A 27,903-nucleotide genomic window follows, 5' to 3' on the forward strand; every position below is an offset into this window, starting at 1 on the left:
AAATTAAACATTAGGCCCCAGTCCCACAGCGAGATCCAAGTTGCCAGACCTCCCCATTGACTTTCATGGGTCTCTGCCTGAGCAGATCCCATTGCAAAATTGGGTCTTTAGTCCCCAGAATTACATCAGAATAGTGCTTGAGTATCATAGCAATAGATGCCATATTAAAAATTAAGAGAGACAAGTTGGGAACTACTATTTTTTTTTTAAGTGTTTCTCCCTTTTCACGCAGTATGAAGTTGTGGATATTCGGCTCATGGACAGGAATTTTGTTAATTTTTTTTTATTAGCCTGTGACCTGAACCAATCTTCTTGTTGAATGGGAGACTTTAGTCAAGTAGTGTTCCAGACACACTGATCAGAGGCATCCTTATTTGGGAAGGGTCTGTGAAATTCCACCCTATACCTTGCATAAACATCTATATGTAAACATCTTGTTTATTTATAAACTATCTGAAAATGTTTCCAAATGGCTCTAAATTGTGTTCCTTCTTTACCAATGTCAAACAAATAAGAGAAGATACAACAGAAAGGTATAAAATATGAGCAAGTAAAATAGCACGGGGACTTGAGACCATACCTTTCATGGTAAAGAAATGAGTTTATTAAGGAAATGATCATTACATAATTCTTAAAGGGTAAGAAATGTAAATGCTGGAAAGGTGGCTCTCTATGTTGAAGGACAGCAGCAGACTATGTTAATGAAAGACTAATTCAACAAGGAAATTTTGAAGAAGTTTTCTGCAGGAAGAATAATAAGATAGTGACTGTTTAACTGATTAGACAAACTCAAGAGTGAAGGCAAGATCAGATCAGTTGGTGGAATTTCTAATGTGGAGTCTTCTCTGCTTGATGGAAGCTGTTGAACTAGGTAACACAGAAGGTTCCCCTTCCAATGCTATTACAGGTTTCAGAGTAGCAGCCGTGTTAGTCTGTATTTGCAAAAAGAAAAGGGGTACTTGTGGCACCTTAGAGATTACCAAATTTATTTGAGCATAAGCTTTCGTGAGCTACAGCTCACTTCATCGGATGCATTCAGTGGAAAATACAGTAACTCCTCACTTAACATTGTAGTTATGTTCCTGAAAAATGCGACTAAGCGAAAAGATGTTAAGTGAATCCAATTTCCCCATAAGAATTAAATGTAAATGGGGGGGGTTAGGTTCCAGGGAAATTTTTATATATATATAGTGTGTGTGTATATGTGTATATATATGTGTGGTGTAATACACACACACACACACACACACACACACACACACACCACAATTTAATACTGTACACAGTGATGATGATTGTGAAGCTTGGTTGAGATGGTGGCGTCAGAGGATGGGATATTTCCTAGGGGATGCCTTACTGCTAAATGATGAAGTAGCAATTGGCTGAGCCCTCATTGCTGTTAATGTAGCCTCACACTCTACAAGACAGCACGAACGGAGGGAGGGGAGACAGCATAGCAGACAGAGCCATACCCTGTGAGAGAGAGAGAGAGAGAGAGAGAGAGAGAGAGAGAGAGAGAGAGAGAGAGAGAGAGAGAGAGAGTGTGCTGCGTGTGTGCAGGCGAGAGAGAGAGAGAGATGCGCATTTTCCCTTAAGTACGCTGACACCACTCTTAAGTATACTATCTTGTTAAGATAATAAGCAAGCTGAGACTGCAGCAGCTGCTGCTGCCAGGTCCTGAGCCCTGTCGTGTGTCCCCCCTGCTCTATGGAGATGGTGTAAGCAGGGTGCAGGAGCAGGGGGGAGGGGGACACCATGATATTAGCTCCCCTCTCTTCCCCCGTCCCAAGCAAGCAGGAGGCTCTGGAGAGAAGCTCCAAGGCAGAGGGCAGGAGCAGCACATGGCTGTGGGGGGAGGGACAGCTGAACTGCCAGCTGGGCGGCTGCTGCACAGCTGCTGCACAGGGAACTTAGGGCAGCGGGAGCTGATGGGCGGCTGACAGTCCACCCTGGTTCCAAGCCCCCCACCAGCTAGCTCCAACGGGCTGCTCTTCCTGCAAGCAGTGGACAAAGCAGGCGGCTGCCAAACGACGACATTATAAGGGAGCATTGCACAACTTTAAACGAGCAAGTTCCCTAATTGATCAGCAACGTAAACATGAAACACTGGGACGACTTTAAGTGAAGATTTCAGAGTAGCAGCCGTGTTAATCTGTATTCGCAAAAATAAAAGGAGTACTTGTGGCACCTTAGAGACTAACAAATTTATTTGAGCATAAGCTTTCATGAGCGACAGCTCACTACTGTATTTGATTCTCTGCAACACTGTTTCAAACTTGAAGGCCTCACACAAGCCTGATAATGGTAGTTCTCAACTATGAAATGGTGACTACTTAAAAATGTTAAGTCAGAAGAAGACTCTTCTCACATCAGTTTGCAAATGATGGCAATAGTCCCAGTAAGCAAGGAAATTAACAGGGCTTTAATTATATTTTTTTTCCTCAGGGGAACTGGAACCTACCTCACTCTTACACACAGGGTAGAATACAATGAAAGGTATTAACTCCTAACAGGAGTTTCCCACTACATCTGTGTGTAAAACATGTAAGTTGATAATAAATATTAAGGTTGGTCACTTTCATTTGTACCATTTGAAGTGTGCTATTTTCACCAGATACAATCAATAGAGAAAAGTAGCTACTGTTGTACAAAAAAAGTGGTGCACACTCATATTCCTAAGGTATATTCAGAGACATGTTCCAGGGAATATGCAATTTGATTCTGCTCATTGAGCCATCTCAGAAGACCATACCAAAAGAAATGTATGGTCAATAAATTTTAAAGATTTCTAAGATAGCCCTTTGTTCAGGAGTCTGTTACATATTATTTTAAGAGTTGTTCTTCGCATTGAGCATTGTTCAATCTTTGGAGAAGTGCTTCCATTGGTTTTCTGATGCAGTGCTTTGAGAGCACAGTGGTAAACACTAGGGGAGTATACTTTTCCTTAATCTCCTAATCCATTCCTGAAGCAGAACCAGTCATCCCTGATTGAGTTGAGAGCTCTGAAAGAGGGGATTGCGGGCCTGCCTCTGTTCCACAACAGGTGTAAGTCTGCAAATAAAATGAGTTAACTATGAATATATTCCTGACTTCCATCGCTGGGAATCCCTCTTCTAACAGGAACCCAACCAGCAAGGTCCCAACACCTGCTACTGCTTGGCACAAGGTTGACATTCCATTTTGGGTCCATGCACAAATGCAACATTCCCCCTCTCTGTTACTAGGTTTGGAGAAAGTCCTCATTGAACACACACGGTGTTTGGAATTCTCTGCTAATGAAACTAAAGCAATTGCAAATGACAGCAGTCTTTAAGAATGTATCATTTCCCTTTTACTGAAACCCAGCACCTTTCCGTGGTTTTTTTTTTTTTTTTAAATTCCTCATATTTGAAACCAGTTTGTGATGCTCTTCCCTCTTCTGAATATCGACCCCATCCCAAATAAAGTTCTATTTTGCATCTACAGCTACTAAAAAAAACCCCAAACAAACCTACTATGATCATTTAATCTGAAGATATGAGCTTTTACCTAGATCCAATTCCTGCTCTTCTTTCCCCTAGACATACTAAAACACTGTCGGTGTACCTGACCATTATTATTCAGTTTTCAGTGAGACAGAACCTGAACAAGTCCAGTTTTTTATTTTTAAGAATATAATTAGCTATGGGGGTTCTTGTGAGCAGTTACAGTATCAAGCTACCAAACTGTGAAGCTGATAGTCTCCAGTGAGAACTGACATGGGAATGAGGCATTGTCCTGCTCCAAACACAATATAAGCCGCTCCAAAGTTTACTATCATCTTGCCCATTTAGGATTACTTATAAGAGCAATAGGAAGGTGCTCAAACATCAGGAGTCAGATTTCTCCTCAGGTTAGAGCTACTTGGCCCAAACATCATAATACGGGGAGGGAGGAGATCAGAGAGCCCAAGCAGCTTTCATCTACCCACCGGGTGCCAGTTAAAACAGCTAACCTCAACATTTCTCAAGTTGTGATACACTTTGTTCTGAATTGTCACCTGTGTCAAACATGTATCTTTTAATCATAAAAATAAAAGGGCTCAGCATGAGTGACAAAACTGGCCTAAGTCTGGTATAGCCAGTATAGTTGACTTGCTAGATCCAGAAGCTCCAGATGACACATGCAGCACATGACTACCAACCTTCAGAATGCATTCAACACTTGCAGTTACATGAAAACAAATACATTCAGTGTGATATTCATATGCATGCCTTCCAAACTTTGATTCTATGGAAAAAAACCTGATTCTACTGATATATTTCCTTCACTGAGGAAAACATGGAAAGTGCATTTCAACAAAAGACATAATTCTGAGTAAGATCAATAGGACAGCATCTTCAAAGTAACCACAATATGATAACCCCACAGAAAGAAAAAAGGCCTTTCAAAATTCTGAGCCCCATCTCCTCCCACAAGCCAGCTCTGGAAAGTACATTTAAGCAATTGTTCCTTCTATAAGGAAGAGCAATGAGGAGATATTAAAATACTGGACTTGGATGCTGACGGATACAAGAATTATTCATATAATGCCCTCTCTTCTGAAAGAGAGATCTGGGCAACAGCACTGTCCGAGTTTGTTTTTAAGAAAGCAGAAAAGAGGTTTTGCAAGGAATCGCTTCATTTAGATAAGGGCGTTAACTCCCCAAATGGGAAATACAATTAATTTGGCTTCAATAGAAAAATAATCCTTCTGTGTATTTTATGAATCATGCAGCACTTAAGAAAAAAGTCATCTTCTAAAGTGTCTAATGTACAGAGTTTCGGAGTAGCAGCCGTGTTAGTCTGTATTCGCAAAAAGACAAGGAGTACTTGTGGCACCTTAGAGATTACCAAATTTATTTGAGCATAAGCTTTCGTGAGCTACAGCTCACTTCATCGGATACATCTGATGAAGTCAGCTGTAGCTCACGAAAGCTTACGCTTAAATAAATTTGGTAATCTCTAAGGTGCCACAAGTCCTCCTTTTCTTTTAATGTAGAGAACATTTATAAAAACTAGAGGCTTATTTGGATCTAAAGTGCATTAATTTATCAGTATTTCCATGTATCATCACATTTTAATATCCATTCCCTGTCTCTACAAATGCCAAAGTGATTCTATTGCCAGAACAGCTGTAAGATTGCAATTTGCCTTCCCTCCCTGTCTAGCCTGAAGGAATTTCATTCAAAACCAAAGAGCGAGCTTGAGTTATTTCTAAAGACCATGCTTAAGTTTCGACTACAACGTAGCACTCAAATCATTTTGGACAGGTACAATGGAAGTATTTGTCTGTTTCAGTTGGACTAGGAGACCTATGCAATGCTACTTATGTACTATCAGCACGAGAGTATACAATAGATGACCAGTTTAAATCATGTGGACTTAGCTCAGGGTGGACAACTTGTGGATTTGGAGCCACATGTGGCTCTTCAGAAGTTAATATGTGGCTCTTTGTATAGGCACAGACTCCGGGGCTGGAGTTACAGGCGCTAACTTTCCAATGTGCCCGTGGGGTTCACTGTTCAATCCCTGGCTCTGGCACAGACCCTGCCCCTACTCCAGCCCTTCTCACCCCCTCCTCTAAGCCTGCCATGCCCATGTTCCTCCTACCGCCCCTCGCCAGAGCCTCCTTCATGCCACGAAACAGCTGATCGGGAGGTGCAGGGAGGGAGGGGAAGGCACTGATTGGCGGGGCTGCCGTGAGCAGGAGGCACGGGGAGGGGGGAGCTGCTGACATATTACTGTGGCTCTTTGGCAATGTACATTGGTAAATTCTGGCTCATTCTCAGGCTCAGGTTGGCCACCCCTGACTTAGCTAATCAAGTAGTCATGTACAACACATTCAACTTTAGGATTGCATCTTTGAATTGTTCTGGATACAGAATTAGTTTTGCATTTAGACAGCAACATGGAGAAGTATACATCTGAAACAATAAGAACTGAATAGGACAATTTACAAAAATAAAATATTCATTAAACAGCGTTGGCGAACATTGATAAATCTGACAGCGATAAGAACATTATAGAACCTCCTGTAAGTTGGCAAATTTGTTACCATGTTACTCTTTGTATTTGTAGAAATATGCATTCCTTTGAAGCCCTCCTACAACTTTACTTCACCAAATACTGCTGTGTATTTTATTAAGCAAAACACGGTAATGACCTTCGAGATGGCACTCACAAATATGCTACAGCATTTTACAAAAGTACTGTTTTAATAGGTATTTGACAGCTTGCACTAAAAAAAAGAAGCAGCTGTTTTTTCTCTCTCCAAAGTGCCAGAGCACAGCTGGGACTTGCAACTCTATCATTCAATTACCTGTCCAGGATACATAACATCTAATGAATTTTATATACAGTACAAAGGAAATTATTTGTTTTTATTATTACAGTGAGCAGGAAGTTCTGATGACATCCCTAATAGGACATAGCACCAAATGCTGGAATAAGAAGGTTCCATATTAGTTGAAGAGATCTCAAGAAAGGGTAGCGATAGCACAAAGAATTAAGGATGAGAGACAGGGAACATGCAGTAAAGAAATGTTTAAAGGAAAAAAGGATGGCATACGAGGACAACGTAATGGAGATGAACACGAATTAAAGGTCAGACTAACCTTTGTACTGAGTCACTTGTTAAAGTGGTGGGTCAGGGTGAGCAACAACTCAATATGGGCCTATTTTTAAAATGTTGAGAGGTATGGGGGACTTGGGGGCCATGATTACTCGAACTGGAGACTCCACCTATGAAAGCAATCTATAAAAGTATGTTAAAAATCTCAAAATAGGCTTCAAATATGTGAGTAGTCATGTCTTACATTCTCCCTTTTCAGCTTAGCTGAAAGTGATCTGACTGTGCATTCACAGTAGAATCTTACTACCCTGATTTTACGAACACTCATTGTAACAGTGAGCAAGATACTGACCCTGCAAAGATGAACGAGTACTCCAACAGACGTCAATGGAATCCCATTATCACGGATGCTGCATCAAAATGTTTTGTTCATTTAGTTTGATATTTGTGGTTTAATTACACTTAATTACGTACAAGTGCATTTGAAAATATTTTGTAAGAATTATGAAGTCTGGTGTACCAGACTTATGCAACATTTTATGCCTTTGCCAAGAAGTATTTTATGAAAGAAATATAAGGTGTGTAGATTAGCAATTTTCATTGTAAATAATTTACCTCCTCACCAGAGGGCCATTGTCCAGGAATTACCAGTCTTCCAAAGGACTCATTTGTTTGTACAGATATTAGGATGTTGATGAATCCAAACCAGCTGGTATGATGTTATTCACTCACTGCTGGTACACTCCACTACTTCATAGGCACTCTCTTTTAAAAGAGACTATATTTACTCACATAGACAACTCAGAGGATGGTAGTTCTTCAGCCCAAAAAAAAAAGTGACAAAACAAATGATTCTCTTTCACAAGAGCATAAGAATGACCCTACTGGGTCAGACCAAAGGTCCATCTAGCCCAGTATCCAGTCTTCTGACAGCGGCCAGTGCCAGATGCCCCAGAGGGAATGAACATAACAGGTAATCATCAAGTGATCCATCCCCTGTCGTTCATTCCCAGCTTCTGGCAAACAGAATCTAGAGTGCTCTCAGCTCACAGTATGTTCGCCAGATATTTAGCTTTGTGGTTCCATTTTAAATATACAAAGATAATAAACTTTCTATAAGAGGTGCCTGTACTGTAGTGCTGTACCCTAATTCTGACACAATTTTATCCCTCAGAGTATTCTCGGAGGATGGGCACCTTCTTACTGTGTAAAGGTGAAAAATTTCTTCCTGTTAATATGTTGGCAAACTGTCAATTTCTCCATAAATAATAGTTCTAAGTGCCAATAATAGTAGATACAACAGATATATCATAGCTCAATGTTCTCCTGTTTATTAAGATTGCATGGCATCAGTCCACACTGTATACAACATTATATCATAGGCTATCAACATTTTAACCTCAGATTTTTTTTTCTGAACACTCTCTCATTGAGAGAAGTCCAAGCTCTCCTCTTTGTTATCGTTATTTGAAAACCTGCCTTCTCTCGCACTTAAAACTGTGGGAAACCAGAGGACAGTTCATGTTCATTCTCTCTCTCCCCCCCACCCTTTAATAAAACCTTTCCTTTTTACATAATAAGCTTGCAAATTAAGTTTTCAAATTCCAGTCTTTGTGTAGAGGATTCTCTGCTCTAACTCCAATGATAATATCTGCTCCATTACAAAAATTCTCTGCTACTGGCTCTATTAATTTAAAAAAGCTTACAGAATGAATACCTTATTTAGTTCTTTGGTAGTCATCTTATAGCAGGCAACTTGTAGGGCTAAAAACAGTTTCTATTATAAACTTCATTGTGTAGTTATGCCTTTTTTTAAAAAAATCATCTTTTGGGGCAAATTATCAAGTATGGAAACTTCAGCATAACATGAATTTAGTTTTGTTTTTTTAAGTTTCATCAAAATCCCTGGTCATATTAGACTTTTGCAGAAGAGAAGGAAAAATTTACACTTTAACCCATTAAAAAAATTGTAACCGGGGCCTTCTCATAGATAACTTCAAAACAGCCAGAATTTGAAGTTTTGCTGGTAAGCTCTCATTGAAAAGTCAGTCATTCCACTCTCAATTCTGGAAAAAAAAAAAAATATGAACTGAAAGTTAGCTACTACACATGTGCAGTAGAAAGTTTTGTTCAGTCAGTGTTTGCACTTTATGTGCAGTTTCTGCTGTAAACAGGCTTTAAATGGCCATAAGATCTTAAAACAGCTCAAATAAATTAACCAATGCACCCCTGTTGGCATATGTAATTAGCTGTTTCTGCACTTGCATCGAGAATGTACAGTGCCTCTACATTTCACACTACTCTAAGATTTCAGGGCATTAGGGTACTTAGCTCACTAGGGCTTGTCAACACCTACCCAAGGATCAATGCTGCGATGATCAATACATCAGCGGTAATTTTAGTGGGTCTAGTGAAGACCCGCTAAATCGACTGCTCATCGCTTTCCCGTCAACTCCAGTACTCCACCTGATTGAGAAGAGGAAGAGGAGTCGATGGGACAGCATCTTCCGTCGCATAGTGTGGATCCTGTGGTAAGTATATTTAAGCTATGTCGATTTGAGTTACGCTATTCACATAACTCAAATGGTGTAGCTTAGATCAACTTTTCCCTTTAGTGTAGACAAGTCCTTAGAAAGTAAGGTCAGCTTAAAAAGTTCCAGTCTCTTCAGCATTTGGAGCAGTGTACGTGTTCATGCTGCCTTAGGTATGTTTAAGAAAACTGGGAAATTAAAAGCAAAATGTGTCATTCAGCTTGCACAACCACATCCTTTAGCCATTACTCACTTGAGCAGTACTAGTCCCACTAAAGTCAGGAACAGAAAAGGACTAAAGTGTGTAATGGCTGCAGAATCAAGTCTGTGGTTAGTAAAAATCAGCAAATGCAAAGTTAATGTTACAAGTGCAACATTAAGTTGACCACATCAGACCTCCTGAATATTTTATTGTATACAGTTCAAGGTAGTCAAATATCAAACTACACAGTAAAGCACAGTCCATAAAATAGAGGCTTTGCAAAGTGAAAGAGTTAAAGCTGCTCTTGGAACCTTAACTGTTGCACTTGCTGATTTTTGGTAACTGACAGTGAAACTTCAATGATGGTTTGATGCCACTTTTTGTTTTTGTATTTGAGACAGAGCAACAAGGAAAAGGAACAAAACACATTTTATTGGTCTACTGTCCCAGGCACAGAAAGTAACTTTGCTTCTCTTAGTCTTAGGTTTCAGCCAGATAGAGAGAGAGCAGATTCCTCACTCCTTCAGGTCTCCAGTTACAGTTTACATGTCTCTTTCAACAACCATTCTAGGCAGAAATATTGGAGTCAGTGACTCCAGGTTTTTTCTTTCCTTGTGCTCATGCAATGGGCCATTTCACACCCTTTGGCTTTAGATTTAGGGTAATTTTGAGGACTGCCATGTTCACTGGGCTCTTATGCAGAGTGATGTCATGTGACAGTATCCAACTACTATGAAAATCTGCTGCTGTGGTACAGCCAATTCCACAGAGAATTTAACTGAACAGTCCCTGTGTATTAGCTCCTGACAAGCAGAATCACCAGCGGTGCCAAATCTGTCTGCAGAGTCACAATATAAATGCCAAATGCTTATCATTATCATTGTAAGTAAATAAAAATCTTATATTTTTGGTATACAAAACAAAGAGAACTCAAAAAAAAAAAATACATAAAGCAACCTGTAGCTCTGGTCATCAGATTTTCGGCATGTGAAAATTCATACCTGTAGTGTTCAAAAATAATAAGATGTCAATTAAGATTATATTAAAAGCTCAGCAACTCTATTCCTATAATGCAGGGATCGGGAGTTTGGAGTCCAATATGGAGTACCATTATAATTAACATGTATTTAGGAAATTTAGCTTTTCCAAATGTCACTAATTCAACTCCCATTAACAGAAATATAGGATTGCTACAACTAGAGAAAAGTCACAGTATAAATCTTTCAGGTCCTGAATTACATCCTAGCCACTTGCTAGCCCAAAGCAGACAGGAAAGATTAATAGGTTTTTAATGCCAGAAAAAAATCATTGTGATTGACTAGTCTGACCTCCTGTATAATACGGGGCATAGGATTTCCTTGTATTAATTCCTATTTCAAGTCCAATAGCTGTGCTTGAGATAGAACATATTTTAGAAAAACATCCAATCTTGATTTTAAAATCTCCAATGATGGCGAATCCACTGCAACCTTTGCTAAGATACTCCAATAGTTATTTTAAAATTTGTGTCTTATTTCTAGTCTGAATTCATCTAGCTTCAAGTTCTAGCCATTTGACCTTGTTCTATCTTTCTCTGCTAGACTGAAGAGCCCTCATTACCAAATTTCTGTTCCCCTGTAGGTGCTTAGATTGTGATCAAGCCACCCCATAACTTTCTTTTTGATAAGCTAATTAGATCAAGCTCCTTAAGTCTTTCACCAGAAGGCATGTATTCCAATCCTTTAATGATTCTCAGAGCTCTTGTCTGAACCCTCTCCAATCTATCAACAACCTCCTTGATTTGTGGACACCAGAACTGGACACAATATTCCAGTAGTAGTCACACCAATATCAAAATACAGAGGTAATGTAATGTCCCTGCTCCTATTCAATCATTCCCTTGTTTACACATCCAAGGATTTCATTAGCCCTTTTGGCCACAGCATTGCACTGGAAGCTCATATTCAACTGATTATCCACCATGAACCAAGTCTTTTTCAGACTCACTGCTTCCCAGAATAGAATCCCCTATCCTGTAGGAATGGCCTGCATTCTTTGTTCCTAGATGTACAACTATAGATTTGGCCATACTAAAATGCAAAGTTAGTTTGTGGCTGGCTTACCAAGCAATCCAGACTGCTCTGCATCAGTGATTTGTCCTCTTTCATTATCTACCAATCCCCCAATTTGAGTCATCTGCAAATTTATCAGTAATGATTATATGGGATTTTCCTACAAAATCATTGATAAAAAATATTAAGCAACATAGGGCAAAGAACTGATCCCTGCAAGATCCCACTTGAAGCGTCTATTTGACCATGTTACCCTGGTTATAATTATATTTTTGAGACCTATCATTTAACCAGTTTTTAATCCATTTACTATGTGCCATGTTGATTTTGTATTGTTCTAGTTTCTTAATGAAGCGGTTGTGTGGTACCAAGTCAAATGCCTTACAGAAGTGTAAGTATATTACATGAACACTATTACCTTTATCAACAAATCAGTTCTCATCAAAACATATCAAGTTAGTTAGACAAGACCTATTTTGCATAAACCCATGTTGATTGGCATTATATTATTCTCCACTAATTCTTTATTAAAGGAAACCCATTATCAGCTGCTCCATTATTTTGCCTGGGATTGATGTCAGGCTGAAAGGCCTAGAGCTACCTGGGTCATCCCGTTTTCCATTTTTAAATAGTGGCATAGTAGCTTTCTTCTAGTCCTCTGAAACTTCCCCAATGTTTTAAGACTTACTGAGATTAGCATGAATGGTCAGAGAGCTCCTCAGCCAGCTCTTTTAAAAATCTGAGATAAAAGTTACCTGGACCTGCTGATTTTAAAATGTCTAACTTTGATAGCTGCTGTTTAGCAGTACTGGCAAGTATTTAATCATATGATATTAGTACATAATTTCCCCCCCCCCTCCCAAGATGAGGGTGGACCAAGAAAGAGTTCTCTCAAATATACAGATCCCTCTAGTATATATCTGATAAATGTGAAGGCCCTCCTGAAAATCTTTGGCTGCTGGGAGACAGCTCCCTTCCATCACAAACATTCCTCTCTCTCCACCAAAGTGGAAAGATCTTCCCAGTCTTGGAGGAGAGTCTCTGCCACCTTATCCAGCCCCTTTTAGGAGTCCTCTGCCAGGGTCTTAATATTAGCCATGAAACCAACCTCTTTGTCCAGTTTCACTCTGAGTAATGCTTGGAAAAGCTATGAAGAACAGAAAAGTATTGGGGGCTGCCTCTAGAGCCTATAACAGAGATTTGTTTGATAAGATATAGGTATAAGGCAATAATGCATGAAGCCTACACACCTGACCCTGGAAGACAATAGCTTACCATATGGATAAGAGACTTATAAAGCTTTTGCATAAGTAGTTTAACCAGGAGCAACCTTAAATCACAAGACAGCACAAGACAGAATCCTGTGATAAGTATGAGTAAACTACTGACAGGTAACTGCAAAATACCAATTAATGCAAGTTTGGTTATTTTAGGATAGGAACATCAGCAGAAGTTGAACTGCAAGATTGCCTTAGTAACCGTTGATGTATATGCTAATAATTTTGAGATAACCAATATATTAGCTTATAATATGAGAATACCCCAATGTTATCAGGGTGAGGGAAATTTAGTTATGGATCAAAGAGGCTGGACATCCTTATGAATATTTACAGTGGCCACCGACCCTACAATAGGGTAAACCATGGCCTAAGCAGTTGGGATCTTTTGGCATGCCAGATATAGGATAAGATCTTCATGGACCATCAATTCTAGTCTCCACAAAGACGATACGAGTGTATGATTGCTCTGATGCTGGATATATGGGCAATTCTGTAGTATATTTACCTACTTCTTTGGGTTGGAGCATCTGTGCTTTTATTAATTGAGTTAATAAAAACTACTGCAATTCAAAAGGTTTTTCTTCAGCGTGAGTGTTGCTCCCGTGCACACCAGGGTTCCCATATTAATTTTAATTCTAATAACTCTAGGCCTGATCTCCTGATGAGACCCTGCCAAACCATAGTGCGTTGATTGGGGATTACTAAGAATCAATGTAACTAATACGCAACCTACAGATCAGGCAGCAACTCACTGCAGGAGGAAAGGGTATTTTCATCAGGTCATGCTCAAGAAGTTACTGGCTATGTCTACTCTGTTTTAAAACTGCGGCAGTGAGTCTCAGTCTGAATCTACAGACTTAAGTGGTTACATCAAAACAGTACAAGTTTTAGGGAAGTAGAGATAGTAAATGAAAAACAATTGCTTAAGAACTTAACTGACTTTTTAAACACAAAGTATAATGAGTTCATGAGAGAGACTGGGAATTCTTTTATACATTAGATCTCTCAAGGACTTTAATCTTTCTTTGCTTATAAAAAACAAAGACTGCTTAAGAGTAGGGCTTGGGGTTTTTTTTCATTTATTTCATTTTAAACAAGGACATTAGATGAAAGGAATTTTTGGAAGCTTGATTTTAAACTACAATGCCAGATCAGCTTTAGCTATCTAGAACCTATTTTCCACTTGCAAAAAAATTTTTGTGGGGAGTGACTCAGTTTACTATTGAAATCAGATTTTTATTTCTTGGGAAACATTTTACAAGTACTCATACCACCAACTTCCAACATACATCATTTCACCTTCCTTAGTACCTACTAGGTAGAGAAAAAATATTTACAAGAATTCCTTTTGCCAGAAAGTCCATATAATTTTTCTTAGCTAAATTACCTGAGCAAGACTTGAGCTATTAACATTTTACTATGATGTTTGGAGCACTATACTGGTGGAGTTCTTGTTAATTACATGAACGGTGTTGCAACTTGAAAAGGAGTACTTGTGGCACAAATTTAACAAATTTATTTGAGCATAAGCTTTCGTGAGCTACAGCTCACTTCATCGGATGAATTCAGTGGAAAATACAACTTGTGACTCAAAATATTACTCAACATTGCTATGAAGGAAAAAAAATTATATTCTTTGCTGTAATAAAAAGGGATCAATCCTCTTGAAAATTCAATTCACAGGAACAGAATACTAATTGTGATACCTTCTCTCCATATCTACTATGGTCATAAATCTTTAAAGCACCACAAATGTTTCATTTATTATATTTACTTAATATTCAGTGGTGGATGATTTTGGGGCATGCAGCATTGTAAACCCCAAATAGAGTAATCAAACATTTGTTTATATCTATACCCCAACCAGTAACTGAACTCAAACAATTGCTGGGGGAGGGGAATGATGCTAACAAGCAAATGAAAAGAACAATTGCATTAATTAGTCTGCTTCTATTGACAGAAGAGATGACACCTTTTTTCATTTGGTGAAACAAGACTGAAGTGATACTGAAGCAACTGCATGAACCTAAGCTGGCCCATTAGTGTGTTAAAATGACACATACTTCAAAAGAAAAATGTTTTGATTTCAGACATGCTGTGCACAGCAACTGCAGACGCCATTGGTTTTAGCTGGTGTTGTGTAGATGCTCAGCATCCCCGGAAATCAGGAGTTCTAGGCTACCTGAACAAGAAATGTTAGACTTGATTTTTGTACAAATCTCTACATACTGACTGTTTTACAGTTTCCACAACATGACATGACAGATCTAGAGCAAATTATAAAAAGTGTCAGATCATGTTTAAACTTTTCTTACTATGTAACTTTTAAAAGTAAAACTTTTATACTGTATTTTCACAAAATTCACAAAGAAAATGACATACCAAAAAGTATGATGAAAGCCAACAGTATACGTCATCTCTTACAAAAATATACCAGGTACACAGTGTAGAGAATGCTGAAGCAAGCACTTTTTTCTTAGATAGCAATACAAATCAAATGTACTATGTACTGGCATACACTAGATTCATAGACATTAAGGTCAGAAGGGACCATTATGATCATCTAGTCCGACCTCCTGCACAACGCAGGCCACAGAATCTCACCCACCCATTCCTGTGAAAAACCTCTCACCTATCTCTGAGCTATTGAAGTCCTCAAATCACAGTTTAAAGACTTCAAGGAGCAGAGAAGCCTCCAGCAAGTGACCCGTGCCCCAGGCTACAGAGGAAGGCGAAAAACCTCCAGGGCCTCTGCCAATCTGCCCTGGAGGAAAATTCCTTCCCGAGCCCAAATATGGCGATCAGCTGAACCCTGAGCATGTGGGCAAGATTCACCAGCCAGATACCCAGAAAAGAATTTTCTGTAGTAACTCAAATCCCAACCCATCTAACATCCCATCACAGGCCATTGGGCCTATTTACCATGAATATTTAAAGATCAATTAATTGCCAAAATCATGTTATCCCATTATACCATCTCCTCCATAAACTTTAAGTTTAGGGCTTAAAATAAATAGCTAAAACAACCCAGATTACAGTATATAGAAGTGGAGGACTCTTTGCATGGGTTCTGATACAAAAGATGTGTACCAAAAAGCTACTGACCTTTCAGTCATTAGACCTTTTAAAAAAAAAAAAATCTAAGCTAGCCATGGTTGGAGCTACTGCATTGGTCAGACTGTGAGAGACAAACCTCTGACTACTTAATACATGAACTCCCATAGTCAGTCTTCAACAAACTATGAAAGCAGTTATTGTCACCTCAAAACAGAAGTGCTCAGTGCAATGCTACACTACCATCCAATAAAGATATTTTAAAATTGTTTTTTCTACAGTTGGTCAAAGTTTAGACCAAGGGCTGTAATTGGTCTTCCAGTGCTTTTGAGCCAATGGCACCATATTAAGCACTGTAGTAAGAATTTGCACTCAGATCAATCAGCTATCCCAGTGTGCCAGCTGAGCATGCAATCACCTGCTTCTATCCGTTCCTGCTGCCACCACAAGTTAGAGGCAAAAGGAGAGAAGACAAAAGGTAAAAACACAACTACTGGAGGTTTTTGTTTTTTTTTTTTTTTTTTTACACCAATGGAGAAGACAAGAACTCCAGTGGGCAGGCTAACATCATGTCAGAAAGAGAACAGCAGCAGAGACAGCTGCAGCCCAAAGACTTAAACTGTAATGACTTGTGGTGCACATACTTCAAGAAGTTGGATCTCTTGCCTTCTCTTCACTCCATACAAATAACTGTCTTGCTGAACTTTGCAGGCAAAAGAAAGGCAAGCCAAACTAACATTGCACAATGCCTAACAGAACAGATTTTAACAGACTTACCAGAAGAAAATGAAAAGGGAATTTCAAAGGATAGAAGGTAAAATAAATAGCTTGCATGAGGGGATGGGATCCAGATGTAGCATTCTGGCAAAAAGAATTCTTCTAAATGCTTATGTAATGGTGAACCAAGCTGAACATAATTTGGTGCAGATCTTTAGAAACCCTAAAAGCAGGCACAAAAATGTAAAGCCCTCCATTATTTAACCCCAGATCCATACACTGGAAGACAGCACACCTGAACAGATCAAATAACCTGTAGTATGGAGTGGCTAGGGATGAGAAATTTCTCACCAACCCACATTGCCCAGGATTGTAAAAGCTCACCATGTTCTTTAAAAAGGCATATCAAAGAGAAATATGAGAATATCAGTTGATGGGTTTTTATGGAGTACCGTCCTGATTAGTATACATCAATCATCCTTCTGTTCTTCTTTCACATTTCTCCTGGAAATCCCCAATTCCACGAAGACCAACTATGGTAATGACTACATATCACTCTGTTTACCTCTGCTGGCTTTTACACAGTAAGCATTTTGGAGCAGCAATTTTGTTTTATGCTTAGCTTATTTTTTCATGTTATAAAGTATTGTATAACACTATAGTACTATTAAAAAAAAAAAAGTATGAATAGTGGAAAAACTGGAGCTAGCCTGGGGAAGACAGTTCCTCTTCCAGGATGGGCACAGCAGTGCCTGCTGATGACCAGATATTTTTGTTAAGTAAGAGCCTGTTCCTCCTATTGAAGTCAATGGGAGCAGGAGTGGGCCTCAGGTCTGCACTCCAGAATAACTTACGACAAACAAAAGACGTGCCAATATTTCTGGCCAGCTCATTGTGTACACACACACACACACCCACCCACCCCTTAATGAATTTACCCTAAGGACCAGCTAATTTAAATATCTTGCTGACCTTGAAGTATGCTAATTGCTCTACAGCAAATCAGAAGAGAACGAAACTGTATTCCATCAAGCCATTTTAGCAACTTAACTGAGCAGCAATGGATATATAAAGTGCTAGTGATTGCTTGAAGAACTCATGAGATTATAAGAGAAGATTCTGATCTGAGTTACACTGATTTAATCCAACAAAATTCCATCAACTTCCTTGGAGTTATTATAGATTCAGACTGGTGCAACTGAGATCAACATCTGGCTCTGAGAGTCCTTCAGGATCAAGCATGGTTAACCAGTCTCATCACTAGTAATATTAGTTCATGAAGCAACTTTTCCTTTCTTTAGGAGACAGTATAAAGCTTTGCAACAAACAATGATCACATCATCTTTTCAGACACTGGCAATGCAGCATTTAGCATTGAAGTTTTGGTTCTAAACTATTTTCCTGGAGTTTATGATATGGTCCTAGTCACTTGCAACAGGTTGAAAGGTGGATAACACTGTATTAGATCACAGAATCTGAAATTAGAGACAGAAATGACCTACTAGATTTAGCCCATCCCTCTTCTAAAGTAGGATTGTTCCTTATATTATGTGCTCTACTGCTTTGGCCAGCTCAGTGTCAGATGTCTCAAGTCATAAGTTCTCTTGAGACACCAAGAGTCAGATTTTATAAAGTTTTAGATCCAAGAGTCAGAAAAGTTGGTCTTTGATATCTTGACTGGTAAATTATGGTATATTAAAAACATTTTGTGATGCACTTTCAGCTTAACTATAGCTACTTTTTTTTTTAAATGAGTGAACATTTCAAAATAGGCTACTATACACACATAGTAGTAGGTAGTTTATAAATATATTTTCATTCAGTCCCATATAGTTCAACTGAAATATCAGATCATTTACATAAAATAGACTGGGAGTGCAAAATCCTTAGAGTTTGAGCCTGCACACCAATGTGCAGTTTGCAATTGTGTGCTTGGAAAATCTAGTTGCTGTGTTAACACACTCATGCACAATAGACTATTTGCCCCAAAATACACAATGATGTATACTGTGTAACTGCAAGCAGAAGCGAGTCCTTCCCAGCTAAATCTGGGACACTAAACTTCACCAATTCCATTGAAATTGCCCGCCTCAGACACCACCATTAAGAGTGTAATGATATGGCATTACACCCTCCGCTGAAGAATTGTAACGTGTTTTGTGGATACTGTATGTAACCCACTAGATATCAAAGGTGAGATAAAAGTGAGAAAATTCAGAGTCAAGGCTGTTTCTGCAACTTTGCCTCACTTCATAATGCTTAGTTACTAAACAATGGCTGACATTGCATGGATGTGCTGAAAAATCCAGGCCGCCTGTAAATAGTATTAAGTATAAGACAGCTTTTTGTTGCAAGTTTTCTTGTTCATGTTGAAAGCCAAACCTGTTCTCTCCAGCCCCCTAAAAACTCTACTATTCTTTGTTAACAACACCTAGTCTGGTATTGAAAAATGTGTTAGTCTATTCACTTTCCTTCTAAAGTCTGAAAAAAGTTGATTTGGAAAGAGCTACCAAATTCCCTTATACTTTAATGGGAATTGTGACACAATCTTACGTAGCTTTAAAAAAAAAAAAAACAGCAGGAGTTTATTTAAGATACACACATAGTTCAAAGAGCCATTGAAACAAGCAGGCAGCTGCTTCAAAAAGTTGTTTTAAGATCTGTACTTTTTATATGTTATGCAATACACACAAAATCAGCAGTGTTTCTAAAAATATTCCATCACTTGGGTCATTTGAAAAAAGACCAAACAAAGCAATACATAGCATACTGTCAAGAACAATGTTGCAGTGGCAGGGAAATGATTTAGGTGACCCAATAGGTCATAATTCTATCTTATGTTTTCCTAAAAAAAAAAGTAGTCAAGTAGTTAAGTACAGAGACTATTTACATTGCAGCACTGTTCCCTGCCCACCCTCCCCTTTTAAACAGGTATGTAGCTAACATGATAGATAAAACACACTGCCTTCAGCACTTAATTGTACTAAAGTGACTATTTAATACCAATCATTTAAACTGGTGGAAAATGTCCATCTGTTATTGGAAAGCAGAGAAACGCAATGTAATCAGGAGATAATCCTCACCAGCTACATTATTTTCTATATACTGAAACAATGGGGGTAAGTCCCAGCCAGAGAACAGAGTTGAAACACTACGATATAGGATAAAAACCTATGCAAGTTAAATAAAATGCAAGGCACCACTCTGAGCAGCACACTGCTTTGAGTGCAGCATGATCTCCACTGAAGGGCCACATGTTATCAAGAAGAGTTTCTAGTCTGGTATTAGAGTCGCAGCCGTGTGAGTCTGTAGTCGCAAAAAGAACAGGAGGACTTGTGGCACCTTAGAGACTAACATTTATATGAGCATAAGCTTTCCTGAGCTACAGCTCACTTCATCGGATGGTATTGGGTTTTAGGCTAATTATGGCTTTGTACGGAGGGGAGAGGAAAGCTGAATTTTTTTTTTTTTTTTGAACATTGACAAAAACGTTGCCTTCTCAGGGACGGCCTCTGAGCAAGGCAGGGGAAGGGGGGGGGCGGGTTAGGTCCAGCTGGACCACTCCCAAAGCCCTTTTGAACCCTGCAGAACTGCGCGTCCGTAGGGCATTTTGAAAACATCCCGCGGCTCCTGGGGAGCTTGAGCCCTGCGGCGGGGCAGAGGGAGGGCGCGGCCTGGGCTGGGGACGAGGGCGGCTTTCTCCCCACGCCCCTGCCTACCCTAGTGGCCCGGAGCCGGGCAGCTGACGGCAGCTGACTTCGGGAAAGTTGGAGTGAAGGCGGAGGGGGCGAGGCTCGCTCAGGGGATGCCCCCCCCGGGGAGGGGGGGACTGTACCTCGGGGGGGGGGGCAGCCACCCCTTCCCGAACAACGGGGGAGGGGATGGAGGGCCCGGGCAGGGGGCCCCGGAGGGGCGGCGAGGCATGGCGAGAGCCCCTCTGGCCCGAGTGCCGCGGTGCCCCGGGGGGGTCCCCGGGCTGGGGGGCCCCCCGCGGAGTCCCGCCCGGCCCCTCTCACCTCCGGTGCCGTCCGAGTTCTCGTTGAGGCTGCCCGAGGAGTCGTGATGGGAGCCCACACACCCGCCCATGGGGCCCGCCCGGCCCGGAGACCCGCCGCTCGCCGCCCGAGCTCCGCCACCGGCCGGGCAGGCGCGATGGCTCCGCCGCCGCCGCCGCCGCCTGCTCCCTGGCCGCCGCGCCGCGCTTGGGCCCGCCTCCGCCTCCAGCCCCGGCGCGGCGCCGGACCCGCCTCCCCACGTACCCCGCCTCGGGGCGGGTCTGCCCGGCCCATAGACCAGCGGGCGACACCCCTCAGCCCCCGCCCGGGTAGGGAGCAGGGTGGGCAGCCTGGGGTTACCATCACCCCATCTCTGTTCCCACCACTGGCAGAAGCGCCCCAGTTCCTACAACTCATCCCTACCCGTGGTACAGCCCAGGGGGGCAGCCTGGGAGAGCCCCCTGCCTGCACCTGTGTCAGGATCCCTGGGGGAGCCCAAGGTAACTCCCCCTCCATGATAGAGAGCCCTAGGAGGGCAGCCGGGGGTAGTCCTCCTCCCTCTCACTTCTCCTCTTTCCCCCCACCCCAAAGCTCAGAGATGCAGGCAGCAGCCGGAGTAAACCTCCCTGTCTCATGGCAGAGTCCACACACCTGCGCCCGTCCCCCCCATCTCAGATCAAAGCAGAGGCCTCACTCTTATAGTGAATTTGATGTATTATTTTAATCATTGTAGACTGTTTGTTATTTATCCCGCACATAAGGGACGGCGGCCCGTGACAGACGGAAAACGATGAGGCCTGTAGAATGTAAGTGCCTGATCTTACAAATGCTCAGGGATTGGAGTATTTTTACACAGCGGAGTGGTCCCATTAGTTTCAAGGGGACTATTCACCTGAATAAAGTTATTCATGTGCATGAGGGTGTATAAGCTTAGGTTCTAAATCAGACATAACACACCAGAGGGTAGCCATAACCCAGTCTCAGCTGTGAGGATGCGTTAGAGCTTGCAAAGTATTTGAGATGAGAAGCACTAGAAGATGGCAAAGGATTATTATTATGGCTGTCAGATTGAGGGCCCAATTTCCAAGAAGTTGTGCAGAACTCTTTGTACAATAGCATATCTAATATACAGGTACAGCTATGGGTCTGAGTGCACAAAATATATTGCTCGCCAGATGGGGATCATGCCAGCCAGGCACATATAAATTAGTTACACGTTTTTGCTTGTACAGTTCTACTCCTGACATTTGTTTTTAAGTCAGGCCCTCTATGTTATCTAGGTTTTCATGTAATTTATTTTAGCAAATGAAATATTGCACTAAATGCATTAGTAAAATACTGATACACATCTGTAATACTTATGAGTGTATAAACTGCCCCCAATATTTTCATTGTGTCGTACTGATGATTTCAATAAACCCTGCAAATATTAAATAATTTTCAAGATACATAAGTGTTATAATCTCCATTTCACTAATGAAAAATTGAAGCCCAGAAAAATTAAATGTCTTGCTGAAGCTCACACACTGAGTCTATTCTATTCTCTGGTCTAGTTGAAAAGAGTCTCATACCATCCTCATCACTTTAGTATCTGACCACCTTTCAGTAGTTCATTAAGCAAAGTGACTAACATCTGTCACACGTGGTTCGTTCTCTCAGCCCTCTCCCCAGGGACAAAACTGTTCATGCAGTAGAGTTTTGATATATTTACATACATGCTGGTCTGTGTTTACAATACAGAAGAAAGATTGAAGAAATGCACCTTGCAAAGTGGTGAGATTTGTGGTGGTCCTTCGTTCCTGTGGGAGTTCATTCCACAGTCTCAGTCTGGATTTTGAGAAAACTCCATCTTCTGCACAGCCAAGCTTCACCCTTATGGTAGAAAGTTCCACTTTGCATGAGAAGCAGAACTGTCAATTGTGGTCTTCGACCTGGAACTTTAGGTGATCTTTTAGATATCCTGGGCCCAGGCCATTGTGCACCTTGAAGAAAAGGACCAAGATCTTCAACTTGAATTGATACTCTATGGGAAACCAGTGTGGAGAACAGAGGACAGATTTGATGTGCCCCCGTTGCTGAGGATACGCGCTGCAGTATTCTGTACTAGCTGGAACTTCCTAAGGATTGATGTGTTCATGCACAGGTGTATTGCCCTGCTGAAGTGTGGACAGGTGGTGACAAAGGGACAGGTCATTGTCCACCAGGATGGGAAGGAATTTCCTAGCTAACCAGAGATGGCAGAAAGCATTACTTGTGGATGCTTGCGATATGCGAGTTTAGCCTTAGTGAGGAATCCAGGAGGACGCAAAGTATATACTGAATTAACCAATTGTCAACAGCCAGCAGTAAAATGGAGACCTGAACCTCCTGACTGCCTTGCTCTAACCATTAATCACAGCTTCTTCCTTATATAGTTTGGCGTTTTAGATAATAAAATACTTTAATTTTGCTAAAGTGCCTGATGAAAAAATTCTTTACCCTTTTGTATAAGGACAGGAGGCCATATGCTCAACTGGTAAAAATAGATTTTTATGTTTTATACCAATTTATACCAGCTAAGCCTGGCCTAAGATATTTTATTTTTGCTATTGGGAATGAATACAGATGAGTCTACAAACAAAAGTGCTATTTTAAAGAAAACAAGTAATGATATCTTTAAACTGAATAAATATTAAGAATGCAGAACCAGAAAGTTGTGAAGAATATTCCAGATTAGAATAATATATTTGTTTATATTTAGATCACAAGAAAAGAACACCAGCCTGTCTTCTACCCCATGTTATCTGTTTATTATGCCACACTTTTATGGTGGAGTTTGATTTATCTATTTTGCAGTAGCATGAGCATCAGGACAGTAGCATGAGTGACTAGACTCTAATAGAGTTTTTTTTCTTTTTTATTTAAGGATTTTTTACTTTTTCCTGTTGTATGGTTTGTTTTTCTTAATTTTTGGGTAGTTTCATAATAATTTAGATTCACACAAGATGACATTGCTCACTAATAACCACTACTTATTAAATCCTCAATCCGAGTTAATAAATTATCAGTTCAAATTAAAAGCTCAAAGTCACCGCTGCCACCACAGTTAGTCAATATCTGACTTCAGTGCTGTGGGAAAAAAGGTGGGTTTTTTTTTTTGGTGTTTCATGTCTAAAAGCATCATTTCAGTTTCAACCTCACAGTAGGCTTTGAAAGTTATGGTTCACATGTGCTATCAGATGCACTGTAGCTCTTCAGAATAACTCAGCAGTAATTCAGAACATTTCAAGGGGAAACAAAAAGTGCAAAAAAATAAAATCTGTTTAACAGACTGATAATTAGGATCCCTACAAGTTTGTGCAGGGAAGAAGTCAGCTGTTTTTTTGATAAAAAAGGCAACAGAAAATGAAACTATTTTACCTGCTTAAAAACACATTGCAGAGATACTTTTCGTAATTAAAAAAAATCATAGCTATTTATGGGACTGCAATTCCCTAAAATCAAAGGAACAAAAATCTATTTACAAATTTCTTTTTCTAGTTTTATTTGGATTTGCAACTTTTAAAAGGAACTTGAGTAACCTTTAAGAAAATGCATGTATAAATAATTAAGATCCCAAATAACTGGTGTGATATAGGCAGAGGGCCCATTGCTACAAGATGCTGAGCACTTTCAACTCCCATTTGATTTCAGAAAGGTGAAGATGTTCAGCATCTCACTCAGTCAGGAGCAAGCATGATGCTCAGGACTGATAACTAAACATGAGGAAAGAGCTCCCTCTGAAAATACTAGCTGAATATGAAAGTAAAGAGCACATTAGTTACAGGGGATGGCAAAGTACTTGGGTGTATAGAAGAATTAACTACAAAACAAAGGAGATATTGATTGATCCCAGTTGTCTAGGTATCTTGTTAGGTCTTATTTGGAAATTTCTGTTTAGTTTGGTGTTTGCCTAGAACATAGGGATAATCAGGGCAAATCTTTTCAGGAAAGGCTTAGAAGAGTCAACATATTTTGTTCAGAATTGCAGAACTACTGTGGAGAGAAGTAATGACAATTTACAAATTTCTGAGATCAATTGTGTTTCCACCCCTAGAGTTTGGAAATTTAACTCTTAAGGCTAAGAGCATGAGACTGACATGAGACAATTCAGGTTACATAACATAAAGAGCTTTCCACTCAGTGATCACGAAGTAGTATAGCCTATCCAATGAAGTTTAAACACACAACATATTAATGCATTTAATAGTAGGCTAATTAAATAGCGAGAGGGGGATGGGCTTCAGGGTCCAAGTTGCAACTTCAAAGAGCTGCCTGTACAGCTCTTTTTAGAGCATTAGTGTAAGCTCTGCTAGTCTGAGTCTGTTGACCTGGGTTGGGATGCTCGTTCCAACTTGCTCCAAAATGTTGTAAATCTACCCATTGTGGGCCAAAGTCAAATTTACAGCAGGATCATACTGGCCCAATATTTTTGGATATAGTTGTAATTCAGGGAATAGGCCACAGAAGACAGACCAATGGTTGTTTCTAAATGCAATTTTTTTTGAAAGCTATACTATATGTTGTTCTGAAACATTTTATGAAGGGTATGGCCTAAGCTCTGGTATGGGCACTAAAGAATTCCTGTATTCTAATCATGACTCTGCCAGAGACTCTCTCTGAGGCCTTGGGCAAATCCCTTAACTTCTCTATTTTTCTATGTCTGGAGCTAAGATAGTTTGTATATACATACATTTCAGAGGTATGATTAGGATTCAGAGTAGCAGCCGTGTTAGTCTGTATTTGCAAAAAGAAAAGGAGTACTTGTGGCACCTTAGAGACTAACAAATTTATTTGAGCATAAGCTTTCGTGAGCTACAGCTCACTTAAATTTGTTAGTCTCTAAGGTGCCACAAATACTCCTTTTCTTTTTATGATTAGGATTAACTCTCATCTTCATTACTAGTTAACTGCTGACTGCATGTTGGTGGTAAAATACTTTTGATCTTCAAATAGTACTTGTATAATACAACAGTGTAATGAACTAGCATCAGAATTGCTCAGTTATGAGTCATAAACTCTAACGTGTCAACAGCTCAGAGTGATTTTTCTTTGGTACAAGTGCTAGGGAACTGTGTTTTTGTGGCAGGAGGATTTAAGGTTTAGCCTCACTACCCAAGTAGCCTTTTGTGCAGCATAGAGGCATCCATAAAGCCCCAAGAAGGCCCAGATTTGTGTGTTACAGGATTAAATTTTTATTAAGATATTTTGTATGACAAACTTGCCATTCTTGCTTATCCAGCCTGGGCCTCGCAGATTGCTTGCAGTGAATGATAGTGCTTTTGCCATCACATTGATGATACAGCATGCTAAATCCCTGTTCTCCAATGATTCATCTTTGCGTGGGAACCAGTATGAGATGCTGATGAATTGCATGAGTACTCAAACTTCTGGCTGAGGCATCAGCATTTTTATATTTGTTTAGAGGCTTTTCAGTGGCACTCACGACCAGAGTATCTGAGCCATACAGCACCCCCGCGAGATAGAGAGTTATCCCCCTTTTATAGATGGGAAACAGACAGCGATTAGTTGATTTGTCCAAGGTCACAGAGTCTGTGGCAGAGCCAAGATCAGAAGCCAGATCTCCTGCAGCCCAGTTCAGTGTAACTATGAGACCATCCTTTTCCCCAGAGAGTTTCAGGAAATGTGGCATTGTACAATTTTCAGATTTACCTCTATACTGTTCTCTTCCCTCATCCTACTGAGGTGGTAGCCCCATTTTGAAATGGGACATGAGGAAGGTTCCCCTCTTCTCCATGATAAACATGTTATATCAATAAAATAAAAACCAGCAGGATCTTATTAAAGGGAATAAGGCAAAATGCCACATTTATTGTGAATACAGAAAGAATCATAGTAAGCAGTTAGTTATAGCTATAACATTCCATTCAATTTCATATTTATTCACACATTCATTCATATACACACACACACAGGGTCTGCAAGGTTGTTATGATAGTTACTAGCCTTAGAGTTGTTCGTGCCAAGCCCCTGTCCAGGTGGCCTGGACACGAGGAGAGAGCAGGGCCTTGTCAGATGCTCATCTGATGCTCCTGAAAGTTGGTTTGCAGAATCAGACCCCAAAGTTCTCAGTTTCTAGAGTCCATTTTTATAGAAATTTATTCCTATTCCAGTCTATGGGAATTGCTTCATCATGCTGTTGCTGAATAAATCAGCAGATGGCACATTCCTGACGGCTCCGTGCTGCCAGATGTTATCTTGTTCTTTGGTTCTCCCATCCTTGACACTGTTGGGTGGATTCCAGTCTGCGCTCCGGGGGTCTTCTGGTTGTTTCCACTTGATGCCTTCTTCGGCTGATCGACACTGGATTCTTAGGCAGGCACCTCCCTGATCATTCATTTATTATCCACACCAAGCATCCATCCACATACATCCTCTATCTCTATTTTAATCACAATTGTTAACAAAGCGAGATAAATACAACAAAACGGTGGGGACTCTCTGTGTGCTGTTTCTGTTGTTACAAAGTATCGCTTTGAGTCTCTGTGTGAGTAGTTGTTACAAAGTATTGCTTTGAGAACAGACTCTGTCTTAGGATGTACTAACACAATTAGCAGCTTGCAAGTTTCACACAGAGAGGGAGAGAAACAGTAAAAACAAGAGACCAAAAACCAAGAAACCTCTTAATTAGTAATACCTTGGAATTTAAACTATGGGGAATCAAACTCATTTGTGATTTTAATACAGAACTTCCTTAATATGATCCACCATAACAAACAGCACATCCATTTAGATGCAACTTCTAGAATTCTAGCTCCCATTACAAAATGTCTACCTGCTAGAGTTAGCCTGTCTCTGGGCCAACTATACTTGTCGCAGTTCTGCTGTGCTGGCTGTCTGTGCAGAGCTAGGGCAGCACACAGGAAGAACACATAAAAAACGCACATGCAGCAGAACATCTAACCACAATCACCTATGGAAAAACCCCAGAGGAAGGCTAAAGTTACAACTCTCCCGAAGCCTGGAGACTTCAGAGTTTTCAAAATCATTGTGTCAGGGTGGGCTGAATTTGCTCCATCCTCATGGAACTCGCAAAGGAAATAATTCTCCTAATCTGCAGAGACCCCACAATACTTGAGGAAACCCAGCAGATGTTAGGACTTCCACAGCTGGCTGAGGCATGTCCCATAGAGACCCAATGTCTCTATACTACTCCCTGGTCCTCCCATTTCCCCTAACATGTCTCCCTCAGTAGTCATGCCCCCATGCATTCCAGTGGGCTCATTACTGCATTCAGAAAGGACCTATCCCTGGTAGATAAGATACTGGTAAGGTCAACTTGTTTTATGTGAGGAAATCCCCATGCAGTTGGAAGAGGATAATGCCACAAAGAGCAGCTTTCCCCTATTTACAACCTCTCTTCCCACTCACAGAGCCCCACATGTTTGGAGATAGGGTGACCACATGTCCTGTTTTTAAAGGGATAGTTCCATATTTAAGCCCTTTTGAAGGTGTCACGACTT

General features: G+C 40.4%; 1 protein-coding gene and 1 long non-coding RNA gene across 2 annotated transcripts in view; one reads left to right on the top strand and one right to left on the bottom strand.

The window, feature by feature from the left end:
- The window catches only part of UBTD2 (ubiquitin domain containing 2), a 109,102-nt gene extending 88,471 nt beyond the window's left edge, over positions 1 to 20,631 (bottom strand). Inside the window, exon 1 of the mRNA XM_038414783.2 lies at positions 20,423 to 20,631. Within this exon, the coding sequence (XP_038270711.1) occupies positions 20,423 to 20,492 (70 nt within the window). The 5' untranslated portion in view covers positions 20,493 to 20,631. The remainder of the gene's footprint in view (positions 1 to 20,422) is intronic.
- A 102-nt stretch (positions 20,632 to 20,733) lies between these two features.
- LOC119860644 lies at positions 20,734 to 23,722 on the top strand. Its single transcript, XR_005294589.2, has 3 exons — positions 20,734 to 20,901; positions 21,163 to 21,207; positions 22,142 to 23,722. It is a non-coding gene; the product is annotated as an uncharacterized LOC119860644 (long non-coding RNA).
- The last annotated feature ends 4,181 nt before the right edge of the window (positions 23,723 to 27,903 follow it).

This window comes from Dermochelys coriacea, chromosome 8 (genome assembly GCF_009764565.3).
Source record: "Dermochelys coriacea isolate rDerCor1 chromosome 8, rDerCor1.pri.v4, whole genome shotgun sequence".
Taxonomy (NCBI): domain Eukaryota; kingdom Metazoa; phylum Chordata; order Testudines; family Dermochelyidae; genus Dermochelys; species Dermochelys coriacea.